This window comes from Haematobia irritans, chromosome 3 (genome assembly GCF_050003625.1).
Source record: "Haematobia irritans isolate KBUSLIRL chromosome 3, ASM5000362v1, whole genome shotgun sequence".
NCBI classification, from domain to species: domain Eukaryota; kingdom Metazoa; phylum Arthropoda; class Insecta; order Diptera; family Muscidae; genus Haematobia; species Haematobia irritans.
The window spans coordinates 122,235,784-122,261,317 of record NC_134399.1 but is presented as its reverse complement, the minus strand read 5'-3'; the positions used below and the strand labels follow the sequence as shown (position 1 = coordinate 122,261,317).

Below are 25,534 nucleotides of genomic sequence, written 5' to 3'. Positions count from 1 at the left end.
ATTTCTATAGAAATTTTTCTCAATATTTTATTTCTATAGATTATTTTCTCAATATGTAATCTCTATGGAAAATTTTCTCAAACTTTTGTTTCTATGGAAAATTTTCTTAAAATTTTATTTCTATAGAACATTTTGTCAAAATTGTATTTCTATATAGAAAATTTTGTCAAAAATTTATTTCTAAACAAAAGGGAGCCACTGTGGTGCAATGGTTAGCATGCCCGCCTTGCATACACAAGGTCGTTGGACCGATTCCTGCTTCGGCCGAACACCAAAAAAGTTTTTCAGCGGTGGATCGTCCCACCTCGGTAATGCTGGTGACATTTCTTAGGGTTTCAAAGCTTCTCTGCAATGTGGAACGCTGTTCGGACTCGGCTATAAGAAGGATGTTCCTTTTCATTGAGCTTAACATGGAATCGGGCAGCACTCAGTTATAAGAGAGAAGTTCACCAATGTGGTATCACCATGCACTGAATAGTCTAAGTGAGCCCAAAGATAATTGAGTATAACAAGATTAAGCATTGTGCTCTTATAAAGAGAAAACAAATGTCAAGGTGTAGAGGGCTATGAGAAAAAATTGTTTTATTTGTCAATTTTTTCCAAAGCAGCTCTGCCCAGGAATAAATTTAAAACGGCAATATTCACATAAAACCATACTGAATATTCGCTTTAAAATACACATACGTTTTATTTTAATTTTCTACAATCGTTTTGGTATTGCTTTTGTGGGTTTTTATTCAGAAATTTATGAAAAACGCTAATGTTATGATATTTTCCGACGCAAACGGCAGTACATTTGAGTGACACGTCGACGCAAACTTTATGATATTTTGTTGGCAGAGTCCTCTGGTGCTTCAGTTTTGCTATGACAAGACTGCATCTTCTTCTCAATTATCTTTGGTGAGCCTAAGACATCGGGCTGCCACCTAACCTAACCTAACCTTCTATACAAAAGTTCGACAAAATATTATTTCTATAGAAAATTTTCTCAAAATTTTATTTGTATAAAATGTTTTATCAAAATTTTATTTTTATGGAAAATTTTGCCCAAATTTTATTACTATAGAAAATTTTATCAAAATTTTATTTCTATAGAAAATTTTCTCATAATTTTATTTCTATAGAAAATTTTCTCAAGATTTTATTTCTATAGAAAATTTTCTCAAAATTTTATTTCTGTAGAAAATTTTCTCAAAATTTTATTTCTATAGAAAACTTTTTCAAAATTTTATTTCTATACAAAATTTTATTTGTATTGAAAATTTTCTAAAAATTTTATTTCTATAGAAAATGTTTCTATAGAAAATTTTCTCAAAATTTTATTTATATTGCAAATTTTGTCAAAATTGTATTTCTATAGATAATTTTGTCTAAATTTCATTTCTTTAGAAAATTTCTCGAAATTATATTTTTATAGAAAATTATCTCAAAATTGTATTTCTACAGAAAATTTTCTCAAATTTTTATTTCTATAGAAAATTTTCTCAAAATTTTATTTCTATAGAAAATTTTCTTAAAATTGTATTTCTATAGATTTTGTCAAAATTTTCTTTCTATAGAAAATTTTGTCAACATTTTATTTCTATAGGAAATTTTCCTAAAATTTTGCTTCTATAGAAATTTTTTAAAAATTTTATTTCTATATAAATTTTGTCGAAATTTATTTCTGAAGAAATTTTTTTACAGAAAATTTTGTCAAAATTTTATTTCTATAGAAAATTTTCTCAAAATATTATTTCTTTAGAAAATTTTCTAGAAATTTTGTTTCTATAGAAAATTTATTTATTTTATAGAAAAGTTAGACAAACTTGTATTTCTATAGAAAATTTTCTCCAAATTGTAGTTCTATTAGTTTTGTTTGTTATTGTTGGTTTACTCTTCAATCATTATTGTTATTTGTTATTGTTATTATAGAAAACTTTCTCATAATTTTATTTGTATAGAAAATTTTATCAAAATTTTATTTCCATAGAAAATTGTCTCAAAATTTTATTTCTATAGAAAATTTTCTCAACATTTTATTTCTATTGAAAATTTTCGCAAAATTTTATTTCTATAGAAATTTCGTCAAAATATTATTTCTATGTAAAATTGTATCTTAGTTGAAGAGGAAGATTTTGCAAAATCTTTCAAAACATCAAGAATTCTAAAATTCTACCAAGTAGTACAAAATCTACCATTTTTGGTAGAATTTGGCCAACTGAGGCATCCGTGGTTACGAGTTACTAGCATGTCCAAGAATGCTTTGCCACTTGATGGGTATGTGGAAATTTGAATCAACCGTCTTCCCAAACATTTTGGACAACGTATTTAAATTGCGTAATTTGGGTGTCCTAAAATTTTAGTGGCATACTCTTTAATATTAGTTCACTATTCTATGTATGTTTTTATTCGCATAGTATATTTAGACTAAAAATTTTTAATTGAAAGTCATGCATTAATTTGACTCCACTATTTGGTTTTCAACAGTCAATGCCATTTCAAATTATTTCATAATAACAACATTTTTGGCTTGAATTCAGTCATGTACACTAGATGTCATCATTTTCCATATAGCACGCTAATATCAATTGTCAATATTTAACCCATATACGATTCACACACTCCCTCTCTCTCTATCTCTCTCTTACAAACTAATTGAAATTTTCTCACCAAATTTGAAATAATGGGGTGTATGCGAATGCTATTCGACACTCTCAAAAAAAAAAGTGAATGCCATATCGAAAGCATGTATGTTCTTAGTATTTTTTGAAACTCATTTCTGTTTTGCCTGAACTCTACTACGATTCTGTCAAATGTGTATGTTCTCTTCGTTTTGGATTTCAATCGAGTTCCGGGTGTATTTGTTTTGAAAGCATTTGTTGTGCATACCAAAATGGTAACTTCAGATCTGAAAGAACAATAAAGTTTTCAAATTCCATTGGGGGTTCAAATGCAGCCTGTTCCTCCCCCTCTCTCTCTTTCCTAACGATTCAGTTTGTATTTGTGTTTTGTGAAATCGTTAACTATTTGGTATTTGGGAAAGGGAGCTTGGATACATGCGTTTCCGTTTCGTTTGAGACAAAGGAAACAAGAATGTGAACATGAGCTTTATACTAAAGTTACTTGCATTTGTATTTTTGTTCATTTCCGTTGCATGGTAGATGGTTGCCATACTTGAACAGTTTCTATGAAATTTAATGATTGTGTGCTCTGTTGCACAGTGTATTTTTCCAACTCTTGTCCCCAATTTAAGAAATATTCATCCCCAAGCCAATTTAAATCGAAATTCCCCAATCTTCTGTCAAAAATTTAGCAACTGCTTCAAAAAAAAAAAAAAAAAAAAAAAAAAAAAAAAAAAAAAAAAAAAAACGGCCGTAAGCTTATGTACCCTCCACCATGGATTGCGTAGAAACTTCTACTGAAGACTGTCATCCACAATCGAATTACTTGGGTTGCGGTAACACTTGCCGATGCCAAGGTGTCTTAAAACTTCCTAACACCGTCTTCTAAATTACAAGGTAGTCCATACGTAGTATTTATTAAACTAAAAAAGGCCGATTAAATTCGTATATAATTAAGTTTAAAGTTGCTATAGAAATAAAATTTTGACAACATTTTCTATAGAAGTAAAATTTGGAAAAAAATTCTATAGAAATAAAATTTGGAAAAATTTTTCTATAGAAATAAAATTTTGACAAAATTTTCTATAGAAATAAAATTTTGACAAAATTTTCTATAGAAATAAAATTTTTACAAAATTTTCTATAGAAATAAAATTTTGACAAAATTTTCTATAGAAATAACATTTTGACAATGTTTTCCATAAAAATAAAATTTTGGTAGATTATTTTTGGCTCGAGTGGCAACCATGAATATGAACCGATATGGACCAATTTTGGCATGGACATTAGCGGCCTTATACTAACACCACGTTGCAAATTTCAACCGTATCGGATGAATTTTGCTCCTCCAAGAGGCTTCGGAGATCAAATCTGGGGAACGGTTTATATGGGGGCTATATATAATTATGGACCGATATCGACCAATTTTTGCATGGTCATTAGAGAACATATACCAACACCATGTACTAAATTTCAGCCGGATCGGATAAAATTTTCGTTTCTTAGAGGCTTCGCAAGCCAAATCGGGGGATCGATTTATATGGGGGCTATATATAATTATGGACCGATATGGACCAACTTTTGCATGGTCATTAGAGAACATATACCAACACCATGTACCAAATTTCAACCGGATCGGATGAAATTTTCGTTTCTTAGAGGCTCCGCAAGCCAAATCGGGGGATCGGTTTATATGGGGGCTATATGTAATTATGGACCGATGTGGACCAATTTTGGCATGATCATTAGAAAACATATATCAGTACCATGTACCACATTTCAGTCGGATCGGATGAAATTTGCTTCTCTTAGAGGCTCCGCAAGCCAAATCGGGGAATCGGTTTATATGGGGGCTATATGTAATTATGGACCGATATGGGCCAATTTTTGCATGGTTGTTAGAGAACATATACCAACACCATGTACTAAATTTCAGCCGGATCGGATAAAATTTTCGTTTCTTAGAGGCTTCGCAAGCCAAATCGGGGAATCGGTTTATATGGGGGCTATATGTAATTATGGACCGATATGGACCAATTTTTGCATAGTTGTTAGAGACCATATACTAACACCATGTACCAAATTTCAACCGGATCGGATGAAATTTTCGTTTCTTAGAGGCTCCGCAAGCCAAATCAGGGAATCGGTTTATATGGGGGCTATATGTAATTATGGACCGATATGGACCAATTTTTGCATGGTTGTTAGAGACCATATACTAACACCATGTACCAAATTTCAGCCGGATCGGATGAAATTTTTGTTTCTTAGAGGCTCCGCAATCCAAATCGGGGGATCGATTTATATGGGGGCTATATATAATTATGGACCGATGTGGACCAATTTTTGCATGGCTGTTAGAGACCATATGCCAACATTATGTACCAAATTTCAGCCGGATCGGATGCAATTTTCTTCTCTTTGAGGCTCCGCAAGCCAAATCTGGGGATCGGTTTATATGGGGGCTATATATAATTATGGACCGATGTGAACCAATTTTTGCATGGTTGTTAGAGACCATATACCAACACCATATACCAAATTTCAGCCGGATCGGATGAAATATGCTTCTGTTAGAGGCTCCACAAGCCAAATCTGAGGGTCCCTTTATATGGGGGCTATACGTAAAAGTGGACCGATATGGCCCATTTTCAATGCCATCCGACCAACATCGATAACAACTACTTGTGCCAAGTTTCAAGTCGATAGCTTGTTTCGTTCGGAAGTTAGCGTGATTTCAACAGACGGACGGACGGACATGCTCAGATCGACTCAGAATTTCACCTCGACCCAGAATATATATACTTTATGGGGTCTTAGAGCAATATTTCGATGTGTTACAAACGGAATGACAAAGTTAATATACCCCCGTCCTATGGTGGAGGGTATAAGAAAAAAAGTATAAGATTCGGCCGGGCTGAATCTTAAAAACCCACCGCCATGAATCAAATATAATAGTTTACTTTGAAAACTCTTCGTCGTAGCGGATTACTTGATAATATATAGAATTTCAGGGAGTTTGATGACAGATATTCTCCCATGCAGATCAGTTCAACCAGTAGGCTTCCCAAAAATAAATTTAAAGATTCTACGTATGAAGACTAGATCAGATTCTAGATTTATAAGAAACAATTTTGCTTGAGTTTTAGAGACACCATAAACATATCGTGTAAATGATGAAATAAAGCCTTGATTTTAAATCTTAAATCTGTAGATTTTTACCACCATTATTTAAATGACTACGAGGAGTAAAATCTGGAAATTTTACTTTCAGTTTCAACGAAACGAAATTTTAGACAAGCATAGTTTGTTTTTTGACACAAATTTTAGAGACAATCGTTGAATCGCTTATCAAAAATTCGGATTAGTTTGCTCTAAACGAAAATACTTTATACGAAAGGGGAATTTCGTTTGTCTAAAATTTCATTCCGGAGGAAAATATGTTTCCTTTGGGTGTACCCTCAAGAAGTGTAATCGGTCTATATCGATGCCTTTCCAAATGGACCGGTAAAAATAAATGCGAGGGTTTGAGGGTTTAAAATACCAGTATATTTACATTTTCGGGCAAATCGGATAAAATCTACGGCTTCTAGTAGCCCAAGGAGTTAATTCGGGAGATCGGTCTATATGGGGGCTATACCAAAACGTGACTCGATACCATACCATATTCGTGTGGTCCTAAAATACCTCTAGGTATTTTAGAAGTCCAAGAAATAAATTCGGGATGTTGGTCTATATGGAGGCTAAACCAAAAAATGGACCAATACTCATCATTTTCGACGCACCTCTTTATGGCAGGGCTGTGGAGCCGGAGTCTTGGAGTCGGAGTCTGAAGATTTTGCTGGAGTCGGAGTCGTAAAAATTTTGCTCGACTCCGACTCCGGCTAAACCAAATTTTTTAAAACACTTCACATTTTTGTAACTAAGTAAGTTTTTACGCAAATTAGTTTCCATTGCGTTATTCATTCGATCAATGTACAGCATGATTGTAAATGAAAATCAACTTCCAATTACGGCTATCTTTTTATGTTTCCTAGCATGTTAGACTAGCAGATGGGCTGGATCGATCCATTTTAGTGCCCATATCAATTTATTTGAAATATTTCGAACAATCGAAATTATTATTTTTTAATTTTATTTTAAGGCCATATACATATGTGGAATATTGAGAGAAAATTTTTTCAAAGTTTTTTTTTTTTTTTGTTTTTATAGAAAATTTTGTCAAAATGTTATTTCTATAAAAAGTGTTGTCAAGATTTTATTTCTATAAAAAATGTATTCAAAATTTTATTACTATAGAAATATTTTTTTCTATAGAACATTTAGTCAAAGTTTTATTTCTATAGAAAATTTTGAAAATTTTGTTTGTTACACAAAAATTTTTTCAAAATTTTATTTCTATTGATAATTTTCTTTCTATAAAAATTTAAGTCAAAATTTTATTTCTATAGAAAATTTAGTCAAAATTTTGTTTCTGTCGAATATTTTGCAGAATTTTATTTACCACACAAAAATTTTTCTAAAATTGTATTTTTATTGATAATTTTTTCAAAATTTTATTTCCATAAGAAAAAAATTGTCAAATTTTATTTCTGTAGCAAATTTTCTCATTTTTTTTTCTTACTGATGCTCACTGATACTCACTGCTATAAAAAATGTATTCAAAATTTTATTACTATAGAAATATTTTTTTCTATATAAAATTTAGTCAAAATTGTATTTCTATAGAAAATTAAGTCAAAATTTTGGTTCTATAGAATATTTTGGAAAATTTTGTTTCTATAGAAAATTTTGCAAAATTTTGTTTGCAACACAATTTTTTTTAAACTGTATTTCTATTGATAATTTTTGTAAACTTTTATTTCTATAAAAAATTTTGCCAAATTTTATTTCTATAAAAATTTTATTCAAAATTTTATTTCTATATATGTGGTCAAAATTTGATTTCTATAGAAAATTTTGCAAAAAATTTATTTCTATAGAAAATTTAGTCAAAATTTTGTTTCTGTAGAAAATTTTATTTCTTTATAAAATTTTGCAAAATTTTATTTACTAGACAAAAATTTTTCCAAAATTGTATGCCCACTGATACTTACGGCTAAGTCGAAAACTTGTAGAAATGACTCACATTTTCCTTGTTAAATCGCCACTGCTTAGTCGAAAAGTTGTAAAAATGAATCTAATTTTCCTAAACTTCTAATACATATATATCGATCGATAAATCATAAATAAACTTTTGCGAAGTTTCCTTAAAATTGCTTCAGATTTAAATGTTTCCCATATTTTTTTACTAAAATTGTGTTCCACCCTAGTGCATTAGCCAACTTAAATTTTGAGTCTATAGATTTTGTAAAAGTCTATCAAATTCTGTCCAGATCGAATGATATTTAAATGTATGTATTTGGGACAAACCTTTATATATAGCACGCAACACATTTTACGGATGTGATATGGTATCGAAAATGTAGATCTTGTTTCTTCTTCATATGGGGCCGTTTTGCCGCGATTTCGACCTTCAAACGCTCCAATAACGCCATATAATAGTCACTGTTGATGGTTTTTCCCGTTTCAACATAATCGTTAAAAAGTATTCCATGTGCATCCCAAAAAAAACAGAGGCCATTACTTTGCCAGCGGACTTTTGAGTCTTTCCACGCTTCGGAGACGGTTCACCGGTCGCTGTCCACTCAGCCGGCTGTCGATTGGACTCAGGAGTGTAGTGATGGAGCCATGTTTCATCCATTGTCACATATCGATGGAAAAACTTGGGTGTATTACGAGTTAACAGCTGCAAACACCACTCAGAATCATCAACACGTTGTTGTTTTTGATCAAATGTTAGCTCGCGCGGCACCCATTTTGCACAGAGCTTCCGCATATCCAAATATTGATGAATGATATGACCAACACGTTCCTTTGATATTTTTGAGGCCTCTGCTATCTCGATCAACTTCATTTTACGGTCATTCAAAATTATTTTGTGGATTTTTTTGATGTTTTCGTCGATAACCACCTCTTTCGGGCGTCCACTGTGTTCACCGTCCTCTGTGCTCATTTCACCACGCTTAAGTTTTGCATACCAATCAATTATTGTTGATTTCCCTGGGGCAGAGTCCGGAAACTCATTATTCAGGCAAGTTTTTGCTTCCACCGTATTTTTCTCTTCAGAAAACAGTATTTTATCAAAACACGAAATTCCTTTTTTTTCCATTTTTTTTCGCAATAACAAAAGTTGCTTCACAAAAGACGCTCTATCACAAACTAATTGACTTACAGACGTCAAATTTTGACACGAATCATTTGAAGGTTGGTACTATATAAACATAATATGCATTTAATACTAGCGACGCCATATATGTGTAAGACTGGGGACTTATCAGCCAACCTGTTATTGGAATATAAACCTTTATATAGTTCCTAACAAATTTGAAGGTGTTAAGGTGGTATCAAAAATATTGATATACATAGTTGTGAAGGGTATAATATAGTCGGCCCCGCCCGACTGTAGACTTGGCTTACTTGTTTTTACTAACATTGTGGTCCACCCCAAGGCATTAGCCGTAGAAGTCTCACAAACTTTTTCCAGATCGACTCAGATTTAAATGTATGTATTTGGGACAAAAGCCTTTATATATAGCACCTAACCAAATTTGACGGATTTGATATGCTATCGAAAATGTGGATCTACAGGGTGCAGGGTATAATAAAGGGTGATACGGTCAAAATTTGGTCAATATAAACTTGACGTATTTCTTTCAATTTTGCATTTAAAAAACCTGAACACCCCTCATTTTGAAGGTGTGTGTGTGTAGAATGTTGCTCCTATTTTGATTTTGGAATTCACTCTTCAGTTGTCAAAATGCCGTCCAAGCAAGAAGAGCAGCGTATCAAAATTTTGCTCGCGCATCGCGAAAATCCGAGCTACTCGCACGCATAGCTGGCAAAATCGCTAAAATTTGCCAAATCAACCGTTAAAATGTTTGGGGAACGTTTGTCGACAGCCAGGAAGTCTGGATAGGGGGGAAATCGAAAACCGGAAGCCGCTGAGACGACAAAGAGAGTTGCCGGTAGTTTCAAGCGAAATCCTAACCTCTCTCTCCGAGATGCCGCAAATAAGCTGGGTGTATCGTCTACAACCGTGCATCAAGCCAAAAAACGAGCCGGACTATCGACTTACAAGAAGGTAGTGACTCCAAATCGCGATGATAAACAAAATACGACGGGCAAAGCGCGATCCCGGAGGCTGTACACGACGATGCTGACGAAGTTTGACTGCGTGGTAATGGACGACGAAACCTACGTCAGAGCCGACTACAAGCAGCTTCCGGGACAGGAGTTTTATACGGCAAAAGGAAGGGGAAAGGTAGCAGATATTTTCAAGCACAAAAAACTGTCAAAGTTCGCAAAGAAATATCTGGTTTGGCAAGCCATCTGTACCTGTGGCTTGAATAGCAGCATTTTCATAGCTTCCGGGACTGTCAACCAAGAAATTTACGTGAAAGAATGTTTGAATAAACGTCTGCTGCCTTTCCTGAAGAAACACGGTTGTTCCGTACTGTTTTGGCCGGATTTGGCATCTTGCCATTACGGTAAAAATGCCATGGAGTGGTACGCCGCCAACAACGCGCAGGTGGTTCCCATGGACAAGAACCCTCGCAACACGCCAGAGCTCCGCCCAATTGAGAAATACTGGGCTATTGTCAAGCGGAACCTAAAGAAGACCAAAAAAACTGCTAAGGACGAGCAGCAGTTCAAACTGGCAAACTGGCTTTCTGCGGCGAAGAAGGTGGACAAGGTGGCTGTACAAAATCTGATGACAGGTGTCAAGCGTGAGGCCCGGCAATTCGGATTTGGAAAAGCGAAAGCCTAACTGAATATTTTTCCTGAATTTTATACTAATTGAACTTGAAAAAGAAATTTAATTTGATTTTTTAAATAAACGATTTCACCGATTTACACGCGTTTTCCCTTGACCAAATTTTGACCGTATCAACCTTTATAGTCGACCGACTTTAGACTTTCCTTAATTGTTTTCCAATGGCTTTTCCCAAATTAACGTTGGATAATTGTTCATAGTAGGTCAATATCAGTGTATTATAAAAGGGTATTGTAATGTCGGCTTTTGTTTTCCCAATTACATTGGCAACACTGTTTTCTCCCGTATGCCTCGCTTTGTCATTTCAGTTTCCTGTTTCTTTGTTTACTTTAAATAGACGTGGCATAAGAACGAACGAATATACTTACATGGTATTGCTGATGCAGAATCATGTGGATCGGGATGGTAAACTTTGGAAAAATAGTCAATTTTAGTGCAGTTATATGTTTTCACTCCTGTTACCCAAAGTCAATGAGGAGAAATTACGTGGTGATGGTGCATCATTGTCGCCAATGGCATGGGTGGCATCCCCAAACAATTATATTAAGTACAGTATGCGTTTTCAAGATGGGAAAAGGATACCATGTAGGAGAGGACGAACATCCAGATCCAAATCCATGTTGATGATGGTGACGCAGGGATATTGGTGGGTTGGATTATTATAGTGATAGTGGTGGTATTTTCATTGGCATTATTATAGCAACATGACCATTGTCATTGTAGACGCCGTCATTGTTGGTGGTTCGTGGTTCGTTACACATTCATGTTTTGGTTCCACATTTTGTAATCCATATGTCAGTGGAATAAAAAAATAATCCATTTCAAATGGATGGATGTTGTTGGTGTTTTCCCAATGCATTGTTGGTTTTTCCAAAAACAGCAGACACCAGGAAGAATATTTCAGAGAGAGATTTTTGTTTTAGTTTAGTCAAACCCATACGGATGTTGTGTCGTCGAGTTGAACCAAATCAACGCGTCAGCCATATAACAAAAAAAAAAAAAAAAAACAATCAGCAGCAAACAACAACACCAAACCAGCAACATTGGTCATGGCCATGGTAACCCGAAATACCGAAAATAGTGAATGCCAATGTGGTTGAGGGTGGCACATTTTGATTTTGGCGTTTGTAGTTTTGGTTGTCACATTGATGAAGATATTGTAATTATTTATGCCACACATTGTTGGTGTCGCATGTTGATGATGATGACGATGATGGTTGATTCCATTCCATGTCATTGGTGATTTCAATGATTGAGATTCACATCCACACAACCCAAGCAGACAGACATATATGAAAAGAGAAAAAGTAGAGAAAAAAACACACAAAATGAAATAAATTTGATGCATGTATTTATTAATTAAAGCTTTGTCTTATATTGCATTATTCAGAACTATGGAACACTTTGTTCAGAACTATGGAGCACTTTGTTGTTCTAAATTCAATTTTGTTATTTGAATGATTGAAATTGTTTTTGTATTTTTTGATACATATTCTATGTCCATTACGAATGGGAGACATCTAACAAATATTTATTTAACATTTGATCGATTCTCCCATGGAGGATAATATGTATTTATGAAATTCAATCGGAGCAAACTACATATTTGCCCAGCAAAAAAATAATCATAAAATTGGAAACACCCAAATTATAGTGTTCATACTGTAGGCACAACTATTCTGCGCTAAGTTGTAAGTTCAGAATTCAGCGCTACTTCTTCTAAAGGTGTCAGTAAGTTCTTCGTTTATAACGGGCGACACACTTAAATTTTTTTTTGTAGAACGCCTGACAAAAATTTGTTAAAATATGGAAGTGCTGAAATTAGCGAATTTCGTTGCACTAAGGTAAGCGGGTGCTTCCTCCTTCGCTTACTAAGTTGCACTTTTGTAAGCGAGAACTTTTTGCGTTTTTTTTATCACGGCGTCTTACGAACGAACGATTTCGTGCGAAGACATTAGCAAAAATAAACAAATAGGGAAAGTCTAAAGTCGGGCGAGGCCGACTATATAATACCCTGCACCACTTTGTAGATCTAAATTTTCGATACCATATCACATCCGTCAAATGTGTTGGGGGGCTATATATAAAGGTTTTTCCCAAATACATACATTTAAATATCACTCGATCTGGACAGAATTTGATAGACTTCTACAAAATCTATAGACTCAAAATTTAAGTCGGCTAATGCACTAGGGTGGAACACAATGTTAGTAAAAACAAGTATATACGGCCGTAAGTTCGGCCAGGCGGAATCTTATGTACCCTCCACCATGGATTGCGTAGAAGCTTCTACGAAAGACTGTCATCCACAATCGAATTACTTGGGTTGCGGTAACACTGGCCGATGGCAAGGTATCTTAAAACTTCCTAATACCGTAATATATACCACATAGTCCATCAAGGTATATATTAAACTCAAAAAGGCCGATTAAATACGTATATAATTAAGTTTAAAGTTTCTATAGAAATAAAATTTTGACAACATTTTCTATAGACGTAAAATTTGGAAAAAAATCTATAGAAATAAATTTTCTATAGAAATAAAATTTTGATAAAATTTTCTATAGAAATAAAATTTTGGCAAAATTTTCTATAGAACTAAAATATGGAAAAAAAATTTTCTATAGAAATAAAATTTTGACAAAATTTTCTATAGAAATAAAATTTTGACAACATTTTCTATAGAAGTAAAATTTGGAAAAAATTTCTATAGAAATAAAATTTGGAAAAAATTTTCTATAGAAATAAAATATGGAAAAAAAATTTTCTATAGAAATAAAATTTTGACAAAATTTTCTATAGAAATAAAATTTTGACAAAATTTTCTATAGAAATAAAATTTTGACAAAATTTTTTATAGAAATAAATTTTTGACCAAATTTTCTATAGAAATAAAATGTTGACAACATTTTCTATAGAAATAAAATTTTGACTAAATTTTCTATAAAAATAAAATTTTGACAAATTTTTCTATAAAAATAAAATTTTGGTAGATTATTTTTGGCTCGAGTGGCAACCATGATTATGAACCGATATGGACCAATTTTGGCATGGTTATTAGCGCCCTTATACTTACACCACGTTGCAAATATCAACCGGATCGGATAAATTTTGCTCCTCCAAGAGGCTCCGGAGATCAAATCTGGGGAACGGTTTATATGGGGCTATATATAATTATGGACCGATATGGAGCAATTCTTGCGTGCTTGTTAGAGACCACATTCTAACACCATGTTCCAAATTTCAACCGGATCGGATGAATTTTGCTCCTCCAAGAGGCTCCGGAGATCAAATCTGGGGAACGGTTTATATGGGGGCTATATATAATTATGGACCGATATGGAGCAATTCTTGCGTGTTTGTTAGAGACCACATTCTAACACCATGTTCCAAATTTCAACCGGATCGGATGAAGTTTGCTCCTCCAAGAGGCTCCGGAGATCAAATCTGGGGATCGATCTATATGGGGGCTAAATATAATTATGGACCGATATGGACCAATTCTTGCATGGTTGTTAGAGACCATATACTAACACCACGTACCAAATTTCAACCGAATCGGATGAATTTTGCTCCTCTAAGAGGCTCCGGAGGTCAAATCTGGGGATCGGCTTATATGAGGGCTATATATAATTATGGACCGATATGGACCAATTTTGGCATGGTTGTTAGATACAATATACTAACACCACGTACCAAATTTCAATCGGATAGGATGACTTTTGCTCCTCTAAGAGGCTCCGGAGTTCAAATCTGTGGCTCGGTTTATATGGGGGTGAACCAATTTCTGCATGGTCATTAGAGAACATATACCAACACCACGTACCAAATTTCAGCCGGATCGGATGAAATTTGCTTTTCTTATAGCAATCGCAAGCCAAATTTGGGGGTACGTTTATATGGGTGCTATACGTAAAAGTGGACCGATATGGCCCATTTGCAATACCATCCGACCTACATCAATAACAACCAGCGTTGCCAAGTTACCTTTTTTCCCGCTAGATTTGGCTTTTTTGAAGACGTTTAGCGGGAAAAAAATGCATTTAGCTTTTTTTCATGACCCTCTAACTATTTTTGGTTTTTTTTTTTATTTTCGACATGTTCCTATTGAAATAGGGATCAAACTTCGTTTTTATCTAAGTCTTGCTGCCAGAATAAGGTTTTCCACATATTTCAAAGTTAAATTGAAGCCTTAATAATTATTCCAGCCATTATGCGGGCATTTTTGCAGCAAATACACCTTGTTGTAAAGTTTTTTCCTCGTATTCATAAAAGTTATCGTAAACTTTAAATCTACTATTACAATACAAATTCCTTATATAAACTGTCAGTAAATTATTAGGAATAATAGCATTTGACGGTTATCCTTTTTATGTTATTATAATACGCATTCTAAAGTTATTATGATATTACTAAATTAAAATAGTAGATGTGAATTGCTTTGTACACTGAAAAAATATTGTCGTGAGGCCAAAGATATCATGTCTTTAAAATACGAACGCGAATTTTGGTTATAATAGCATTTGTGAATTTCTCTTATATAAACTGTTTTCCTTGTCCAAAAGCCGATAAAGTCGTTTTGTCCTTATATTTAAGTGATTCAACTTAAAAATGGGTATCTCTTCATGAACGAAGACTAGGGTCAATTCTAAAAATTCTTAAAATTAATTAAATAGTCTTGTGGAGTTTTTGTATCTTGATCACAAACCAAAATAGCGTTAAAAAATAGAAGAGGTTTTTCAACATTTTATTTTAAAAACGTATACACAGAATAATTTTTACTTAAAGTCGAGTCTTTTGGAAATTTAAGTTGTCGTTAGCACGTTTTTAAAGCACTGTGATAGACAAAGCTGGAAAAACGAATAAATTCAAATTTTACTCTGAATCAATACCAAAATCATTAGTGTACAAAATCTTTGGAACCGAACATAGAAATAATTACGGAAATAAAGTTTTGAATGTGGTATTATTTTTTTAACACCAAAAAAAATGCAATAAAAAAATTCGTAGTGATAGGATCAAAACAAATCTGCTATTTATTAATGGAATGGATTTACATTTACGAAAATTGGACAACAATAGGTTTGTATGGGAAATTTTTGAATAAAAGTTATTCAGTATAAACTTGCAATACAGTTAGAATGGGTTTTATTCTCTTGGGTAATATTAGGAGAAGTGTACAAGTTCATGAATTTATCATTAATTCAGTTAAAACTAAACATATTGATATTTTCTAATGCAGTTCTATGTGACATTGGACTTGTTGATGATTAACCAGCTGATAATTGTAAGTTTACCGGGAAAAAAGTTTTTACTAGGAAATATAAATGAAGGACTTCTAGTAAAAATTTGTGATAGTAATCAAAATGTATCGAGTAGGCAAGCAGAGCTAATATGACTTAGATTTTCTTACAGTCTCACAAAAATGGAAATAAAATGAATACAATTAAAATAATATGCATTTTAAGTGAAATAAAGCCTTTAAGTTTGTTAAATTTCAATCAAAAATGTGACTTTTGATACAAAAAAAATTAGCTTGTTTTCTAGCTATTTTTGGTGAAACAATTCTGGCAACGCTGATAACAACTACTTGTGCTAAGTTTCAAGTCGATGTTTCGTTCGGAAGTTAGCGTGATTGATTTCAACAGACGGACGGACGGACATGCTCAGATCGACTCAGAATTTCACCACGACCCAGAATATATATACTTTATGGGGTCTTAAGGCAATATTTCTATGTGTTACAAAGGGAATGACAAAGTTAATATACCCCCATCCTATGGTGGAAGGTATAAAAATGGAAACATTTAAATCTTAAGCAATTTTAAGGAAACTTTGCAAAAGTTTATTTATGATTTATCGCTCGACATATATGTATTAGAAGTTTAGGAAAATTAGAGTCATTGTTACAACTATTCGACTAAGCAGTGGCCATCGTACAGGGAAAATGTTGGTATTTTGACCATATTTGTCGAAATCAAAAAATATATTTATGGGAGATATATCTAAATCTGAAACGATTTCAACCAAATTTGGCACGCATAGCTACAACGCTAATTCTACTTCCTGTGCAAAATTTCAACTAAATCGGAGCACAAAAATTGGCCTCTGTGGCCATATGAGTGTAAATCGGGCGAAAGCTATATATGGGAGCTATATCTAAATCTGAACCGATTTCATCCAAATTTGACACGCATAGCTACAATGCTAATTATACTCCCTGTGCAAAATTTCAATTAAATCGGAGTAAAAGATTGGCCACTGTGGTCATATGAGTGTAAATCGGGCGAACGATGTATATGGGAGCTATATCTAAATCTGAACCGATTTTTTTTTTGGAATCAAGAAAACATTTTTATAGAAGGAGACGAGATAAATCGGTTCAGATTTAGATATAGCTCCCATATATATGTTTTTCTGATTTCGACAAAATTGGCCAAAATACCAACATTTTCCTTGTAAAATCGCCACTGCTTAGTCGAAAAGTTGTCAAAATAACTCTAATTTTCCTAAACTTCTAATACATATATATCGAGCGATAAATCATAAATAAACTTTTGCGAAGTTTCCTTAAAATTGCTTCAGATTTTAATGTTTCCCATATTTTTTTACTAACATTGTGTTCCACCCTAGTGCATTAGCCGACTTAAATTTTGAGTTTATAGATTTTGTAAAAGTCTATCATATTCTGTCCAGATCGAGTGATATTTAAATGTATGTATTTGGGACAAACCTTTATGTATAGCCCCCAATACATTTGACGGATGTGATATGGTATCGAAAATTTAGATCTACAAAGTGGTGCGGGTATAATATAGTCGGCCCCGCCCGACTTTAGACTCTCCTTACTTGAAGTATCCGTTGGAATTCTGACATTTTTTTGTAAGTGAATATCTTTATTTATATACCGTGAAAAGAGAATTCGATAAATGATATCTGTATCCTAATTTTAATTTCATTGAACCTAACTAGATTTAAAGCCAGACAAGTCCCTAAAAAATTTCTGTATTCTAAAGAATCGATACCAAATTCCTTTTTTTTTTTTGAGTGTATGTAGTTTTATTGAAGTACACTACAGTTTCATTATATTTTATCTTCACAAAAATATATTTAGCCTTATTGCATTTGTCAAATACTTTCAACTTTTCCGGTAAATCCCTTAGAGAGAACATAGTCATTGTATCAGTAAAACTTCAATATGTTAACTTCAACTTTAACATGCATGTATATGTCTGTCAGTAACTTATTCTTCTGGATTGCTACATCACCTACATTGCAAAACATGGATTGTTAAGGCTAGTTATTGAATGAACTATTGTATAACTTTTCTTTCTTTTCAAAACAAAAAAAAAAATAAACACACAAAACTTAGACGTAGATTTTTCTTTTATCTAGTTACATATGAAAATTCTATTGGAGTAGACAAAACTTGTGCTTTTTGGAAACAACTTACAAGACCAGAGAATAACTTTAAACTTTTCGAGAAAAAATACGTATTATTTTTCTTTTGAGTTTCAGGTAGGAAAGTGTTGTGGTTATTCGAAATAGATGAATGTATTGCAATATAACCATAGCAGCTTAACATGAAGACAAAAGAAAGCAATATGGGCGAAACTTTGATTGGTGCACCCTCCACAATGGAGCACATGCATGAAAATATCCTGAATGCACTAGATCTTACTGGTCACTTCTTCAGGTCAAACGAAAAACATGAATCTCTCATAGTATTGACGTACGGGAATGTTAGGTTAGGTATAGTGGCAGCCCGATATTTCAGGCTCACTTAGACTATTCAGTCCGTTGTGATACCACAGTGGTGAACTTTTATCTCATCACTGAGTTCTGCCCGATTCTATGTTAAGCTCAATGACAAGGGACCTCCATTTTATAGCCGAGTCCGAACGGCGTTCCACATTGCAGTGAAACCACTTAGAGAAGCTTTTAGATGTTTAAGGAGTTTAGTTTGCACAGCAAGGGAAGGGATAGACAATTTTCTCAAAATTGTATTTCTATAGACTTTTTTGTCAAAATTTTGTTTTATTTGTCAAATTTTTTTTTTTTGTTTCTCTAGAAAATTTTGGAAAAATTTTATTTCTATAGAAATTTTTTTTTAAATTTTATTTCTATAGAAAATATTTTTAAAATTTTATTTCTATAGAAAATTTTGTCAAAACTTTAGTTCTTTAGAAAATTTTGTCAAAATTTTATTTCTATAGAAAATTTTGTCAAAATTTTATTTCTATAGAAAATTTTGTCAAAATTTTAATTCTATAGAAAATTTTGTCAAAATTTTATTTCTATAGAAAATTTTGTCAACATTTTATTTCTATCGAACATCTTCCCAAAATTTTATTTCTTTAGAAAATTTTGTAAAATTTTTAGTTCTTTAGAAAATTTTGTCAAAATTTTATTTCTATAGAAAATTTTTTCAAAATTTTATTTCTATAGAAAATTTTTTCAAAATTTTATTAAAAAAAAATTTTTGTCAAAATTTTAATTCTATAGAAAATTTTGTCAAAATTTTATTTCCATAGTTTGTCTAAATTTTATTTCTTTAGAAAAATTTGTCAAAATTTTATTTCTATAGAAAATTTTGTCAAAATTTTAATTCTATAGAAAGTTTTGTCAAAATTTTATTTCTATAGAAAAATTTGTCAACATTTTATTAAAAAAAAAATTGTCAAAATTTTAATTCTATAGAAAATTTTGTCACAATTTTATTTCTATAGAAAAATTTGTCAAAATTTTATTTCTAAGAAAATTTTGTCAAAATTGTATTTCTATAGAAAATTTAGTCAACAATTTTGTCAAAATTTTATTTCAATAGAAAATTTTGTCAAAATTTAATTTCTATAGAAAAGTTTGTCAAATTTTTATTTCTATAGAAAATTTTGTTAAAATTTTATTTCTATAGAAAATTTTGTCAAAATTTTATTTCCATAGAGAAGTTTGTCAAAATTTTATTTCTTTAGAAAATTTTGTCAAAATTTTATTTCTATAGAAAATTGTGTCAAAATTTTATTTCTATAGTTTTTTTATTTCTATAGAAAATATAGTAAAAATTTTATTTCTATATTTTTTTTTCATTTCTATAGAAAAATTTTGTCAAAATTTTATTCCTATGGAAAATTTGGCAAAATTTTATTTCTATAAAAAATTTTGTCAAAATTTTATTTCTATAGAAAATGTTGTCAACATTTTATTTCTATAGAAAATTTTGTCAAAATTTTATTTCTATAAAAAATTTTGTCAAAATTTTATTTCTAATGTAAGGCTTGTCAAAATTTTATTTCTATAGAAATTTTTTTCAAAATTTTATTTCTATAGAAAATTTTGTCAAAATTTTATTTCTGTAGAAAATGTTGTTAAACTTTTATTTCTATAGAAAATTTTGTCAAACTTTTATTTCTATAGTTTTTTTTATTTCTATAGAAAATATTGTAAAAATAGAATAGAATAGAAAATTTTTGTCCAAAAACTATTAACACACTACAAAAATTATTTACGAATCTAAAATCAAAAATTGACAACATGGAAAAGTCCAACCTAATATACGAAATAAAGTGCAATGGGAATGAAAAAGATGGATGTGACAAGGTTTACATAGGAACTACGAAGAACAAACTAAAAACTCGTTTATCTGGTCATAAATCAGATCTAAAACATCGGTTACAGAGACCAATGCAAAAAACGGCACTATCAACACACTGTGCAGCAGAACATCACCACCCCGATATAGAGAGAACGCGTGTGCTACAGTGTGAGAGTAACTATAATAAGAGACTAACACTGGAGATGTTACCAGTGGTGCCAACTGTTTTGGGCTGAAAATCGTCAATTTTAAAAATATTTTTCGTCGAAATCGTCAATTCATCCCAAAGAATTCGTCAAAAAATCGTCACTCATAAAACAGTTGAAAAAAAAAAGATTTAGGAACAAAATAAAAATTTTATTCAAACATCTGAGGCATCCATATATTGTATACACAATAAAGCTGTTATTAAAAAAGGGGATTATTCATTTTAGTTACATGAATAATGCCATTTAAATCTCTAAGTAAGTCATATAGTTTCCAGTTTTTTAAACGACGATTAATTGAAATAAATTTTTAATTAATTTAAATTACTATATATCTGATTGTGACCATATGTACTACATTGTTTAACAAAATTTTCTTGACAGAAAAATTTCCTATTCTCCAAGCGAATTTAAATCCCTATTACTTGCTCATGTATAATTTTTTTTATTATTACTATTATCGGTAATGAATAAATAAATAAATTGAATTTAACTAAACTGGCTCCATAGCAATCAAAATTATTTCGCTTTAAATAGTTTATAGACAAAAGAATACCTTGCAATGTTTAAGTTTCAAAGGGATTTCGAATTTTAGGTTTATTTATATTGATTGCTTTGAAATTTCTTTCTACATTGGAGACGGCTGGGAGCAAGCTACATATAAATTGTCATATTATTGAGATCCAAAACAACATGTTTACATTACAACTTATGAAAATCGTCAACTTATAACTACATCTCTTTGAAAAATCGTCAAAAACCCTTAAAAGGAAACACTTGAGTCGAGCATTTTAAAAAATCGTCATCTCATAACTAAGTTGTTTAAAATCGTCGTCAAATCGTCAGAGGCCAAATTTACCATCAAAAATCGTCAAAATGACGAAAAATCGTCAGAGTTGGCACCGCTGGATGTTACACATTCTCAACACACCAACAGAAAAGAGAATGAACTATAAGGCAGACATTGACAATTTGGCGCAAAGCTACAGGAATCTGATCAGAAAAACAAAAGGGCGGAAGAACAATAGTTAGTATGACAACAGACGCTGTGTCGTTAGGTTCTACTCAATAGTGGGTGTAATATTTTTGTTGTTTTCGTAAGTGTTTTTAATGTAACATCAAATTTGTACGTATTTCAATGTTTTTGTATATATTTTCTTTTCTTTTTGTACACTCAGAATAATTTTCCCGATGAAGTCTTTTATGTATTTACTCACAGTCTGCGAACCATTATTGTATTTACTTTAAGCTAAAAGATCAATATATGTATTTATTTTTAAATTGTAAACTCTTTCAAGCACACTTGACTACACTGCTAATTCTACTCCCTGTGCAAAATTTCAACCTAATTGGGGTAAAACTCTGGCTTCTGGGACCGTATTAGTTCATATCGGGCGAAAGATATATACGGGAGCTATATCTAAATCTGAACCGATTTCAATGAAATTTGGCACACTTGACTATAGTACTAATTGTTCTTCTTGTGCAAAATTTTACGCCAATTAGGGTAAAACTCTGGCTTCTGGGGCCATATAAGTCCATATCGGGCGAAATATATACATGGGAGCTATATCTAAATCTGAACCGATTTCTTCCAAAATCAATAGGGATATATTCTGAGCCAAAACACATACTTGTGTCAAATTTGAAGTCGATTGGACTAAAACTGCGACCTAGACTTTGATTACAAAATGTGTTCACGGACAGACGGACAGACGGACATGGCTATATCGACTCAGGAGCCCACCCTGACCATTTTTGCCAAAGACTCCATGTGTCTATCTCGTCTCCTTCTGGGTGTTGCAAACATATGCACTAACTTATAATACCCTGTTCCACAGTGTGGAGCAGGGTATAAAAATACAGACCTCGAGCTCGTTTCATTCAACAATTCATTAATTGGAAAAATTTTATTTCTATAAAATTTTTTTTTTCAAAATTTTATTTCTATAGAAAACTTTGTCAACATTTTATTTCTATAGAAAATTTTGTCAAAATTTTATTTCTATAGAAAATTTTGTCAAAATTTTATTTCTATGGGAAATTTTTTTAAAATTGTATTTCTATAGATTTTGTTTTTATTTCTAAAGAAAATGTTGTCAAAATTCTATTTCTATAGAAAATTTTATTCCTATAGATAATTTTGTCAAAATTTCAATTCTAAAAAAAATTTTGTCCAAATTTCATTTCTACGGAAAATTTTGTCAAAATCTTATTTCTATAACAAATTTTGTTAGCATTTTATTTCCGTAGAAAATTTAGTCAAAAATTTTATTTCTATAGAACATTTTGTCAAAGTTTTATTTCTATAGAAAATTTGCTCAAAATTTTATGTCTATAGAAAATTTTGTTAAAATTTTATTTCTATAGACAAGTTTCTCAACATTTTATTTCCGTAGAAAATTTTGTCAACATTTTGTTTCTATCGTAAATTTTATCAACATTTTTTTCCTATAGAATTTTTGTTTTTGAAATTTTTGTCCCGCAGAATCTGCTACTGTCATATGACTTATGTATTTACTCACAGTCTGCGAACCATTATTGTATTTACTTTAAGCTAAAAGATCAATATATGTATTTATTTTTAAATTGTAAACTCTTTCAAGTATTACGATTACTGCAACCATTGCCAATCAACAATGCTTTGATTAACTCACCAATAGCATATAGTTTTTCCCTTAACATACTCTAGAGCTATGTTTATTCCCTGTGGTTTGCCATATATGAGAAAAGTTTATAAAACATAATCCCAATGTATTCTTGGTTTTTTTTTTTGTTTGTTATGTGTGTGTTTTTTTTAATATTCATTCTAGAAAACTTGTTTCTTTTGGTTTTCATGTTCTTTCATCATTTTTTATATTATGTTTCCATTCATACCTCATCACGTTTCTATTGTATTTCATTCGAATTGACTGCCACAAGAACGACCGGATATTGGTTAAAAGTGGGAACTTTTTATTTTCAATAGAGGAAAAGAAAAAACCCAACAATTTTAATAAAGCGATTTAATGTACCTTTCATTGAGGACATAAATACTCAAGGTATTGGCAAGCATTCAAATATAGGGAGATAATAATTACACCGTCAACAAAGGACTTCTATAGTATACCAAATATGTTTGCAATTAAAGCTTCTAATTATAATTGTTACTATTTTTTATGTAGCGTATACCCAGCAAAAACTGGGTAAGCACTAGTGATTCTTTCAGTAATACCGGTAATCAAAAAGTTACTACTTGTAGTATTACCTGGGATTTAAAAATAATAACTTACCTGTGAAGGCAAAAAGTGATTCTTTCTATTAATACCGGTAATCAAAATCATATCTCGAGTTCCGGGTTCGGCTCTACAGTATGCACCGTTAATAGCAGCGATAAGTAATGCCAAATTATATTTCAGAAAAAATTGCCAATAAAATATATCTCTGTTTTCTAAAGTTGTATAGTACATAATTTATATTACAAAATAGTATCATTGAATAGATCCATGTCGAGGAGTGTGGTATATTGGATTGGATTACAAAACAACAGGGGTGAGCTCGCAGTTTTTGGGTATCTTTATGGTAAAGATATTATTTTCGAAGAGTTGGTATGCTTGCGAAGAAGTACTTATTTTTCGACTGCTGGTATGCTTGCACGGAAGCACTTTCCTCCAATGTCATGCCCGTGTAAAAGTATTACTACTGATATATGTACAAGGAAGTTGTTACCATTTTGGCGCAGGCATACTTGTACTCATACCTGGTAATAGGAGTTTTTGCTGGGATATATAAGGACGCGAAGTTCAACAAAATAAAAACAAATTACAAAAAAAATAATTGAGTTCTGAGTCGGGTAGGTTTAGCTGGGCAAGCGACAAGATGACGAGTGTCATGTGGCCCTTGGTTACAGATGGGACACATGTCAGCTACGCTGCTATCAACCACTGATAGATAGGAATTGAGTCGGCTGCACTTGCCTGATTTTAATTGGGCTAAAACCACCCTAGTCTACCGTGGGAGGTCTCTTTCCTCCGGGGCTAGGGGCGGTGGTCGGACTCCGAGAAAATGATTAACCTTGTAGCTTCTAACCGGTTAGGTTAGGTTAGGTGGCAGCCCGATGTATCAGGCTCACTTAGACTATTCAGTCCATTGTGATACCACATTGGTGAACTTCTCTCTTATCACTGAGTGCTGCCCGATTCCATGTTAAGCTCAATGATAAGGGACCTCCTTTTTATAGCCGAGTCCGAACGGCGTTCCACATTGCAGTGAAACCACTTAGAGAAGCTTTGAAACCCTCAGAAATGTGACCAGCATTACTGAGGTGGGATAATCCACCGCTGAACAACTTTTTGGTGTTTGGTCGAAGCAGGACTCGAACCCACGACCTTGTGTATGCAAGGCGGGCATGCTAACCATTGCACCACGGTGGCTCCCGACTATATAAAGTATATATATTCTTGATCAGGGAGAAATTCTAAGACGATATAACCATGCCCGTCTGTCTGGCTGTCCGTCTGTTGTAATCACGCTACAGTCTTCAATAATGAAGCAATCGTGCTGAAATTTTGAACAAACTAGTATTTTGTCTGCAGACAGGTCAAGTTCGAAAATGGGCTCTATCGGTCCTGGTTTTGATATAGTCCCCATAATAACCGACCTGCCGATTTGGGGTCTTGGGCTTATAGAAACCGTAGTTTTTATCCAATTCGCCTGAGGTATTTTAGGACCATAAAGAGGTGTGCCAAAAATGGTGAATATCGGTCCATGTTTTGGTATAGCCCCCATATAGACCGATCTCCCGATTTTGCTTCTTGGGCTTCTAACATAGAATACGTAGATTTTATCCAATTTGCCTGAAATTGGAAATCTAGAGGTATTTTGGAACCATAAAGAGGTGTGTCAAAAATCGTGATTTTCGGTCGAAGTTTTGATATAGCCCCCATATAGACCGATCTCCAGATTTTACTTCTCGGGCTTATAAAGACCGTAGTTGTTATCCAATTAGCCTGAAATTGGAAATCAAGAGGTATTGTAGGACCACAAATACCTGTATCGAAAATGGTGAGTATCGGTCGATGTTTTAGTATTTTGTCTGCAGACAGGTCAAGTTCGAAAATGGACTATATCGGTCCTGGTTTTGATATAGTCCCCATAATAACCGACCTCCCGATTTGGGGTCTTGGGCTTATGGAAACCATAGTTTTTATCCAATTCGCCTGAAATTGGAAATCTAGAGGTATTTTAGGACCATAAAGAGGTGTGCCAAAAATGTTGA

General features: G+C 32.5%; 1 protein-coding gene across 1 annotated transcript in view; it reads right to left on the bottom strand.

Moving 5' to 3' along the window:
- Window positions 1-25,534, bottom strand: part of stg1 (stargazin-like protein) — a 228,350-nt gene that overhangs the window by 78,283 nt on the left and 124,533 nt on the right. Inside the window, exon 3 of the mRNA XM_075301781.1 lies at window positions 10,848-10,934. Coding sequence (XP_075157896.1) covers window positions 10,848-10,934 — 87 coding nt within the window. The remainder of the gene's footprint in view (window positions 1-10,847; window positions 10,935-25,534) is intronic.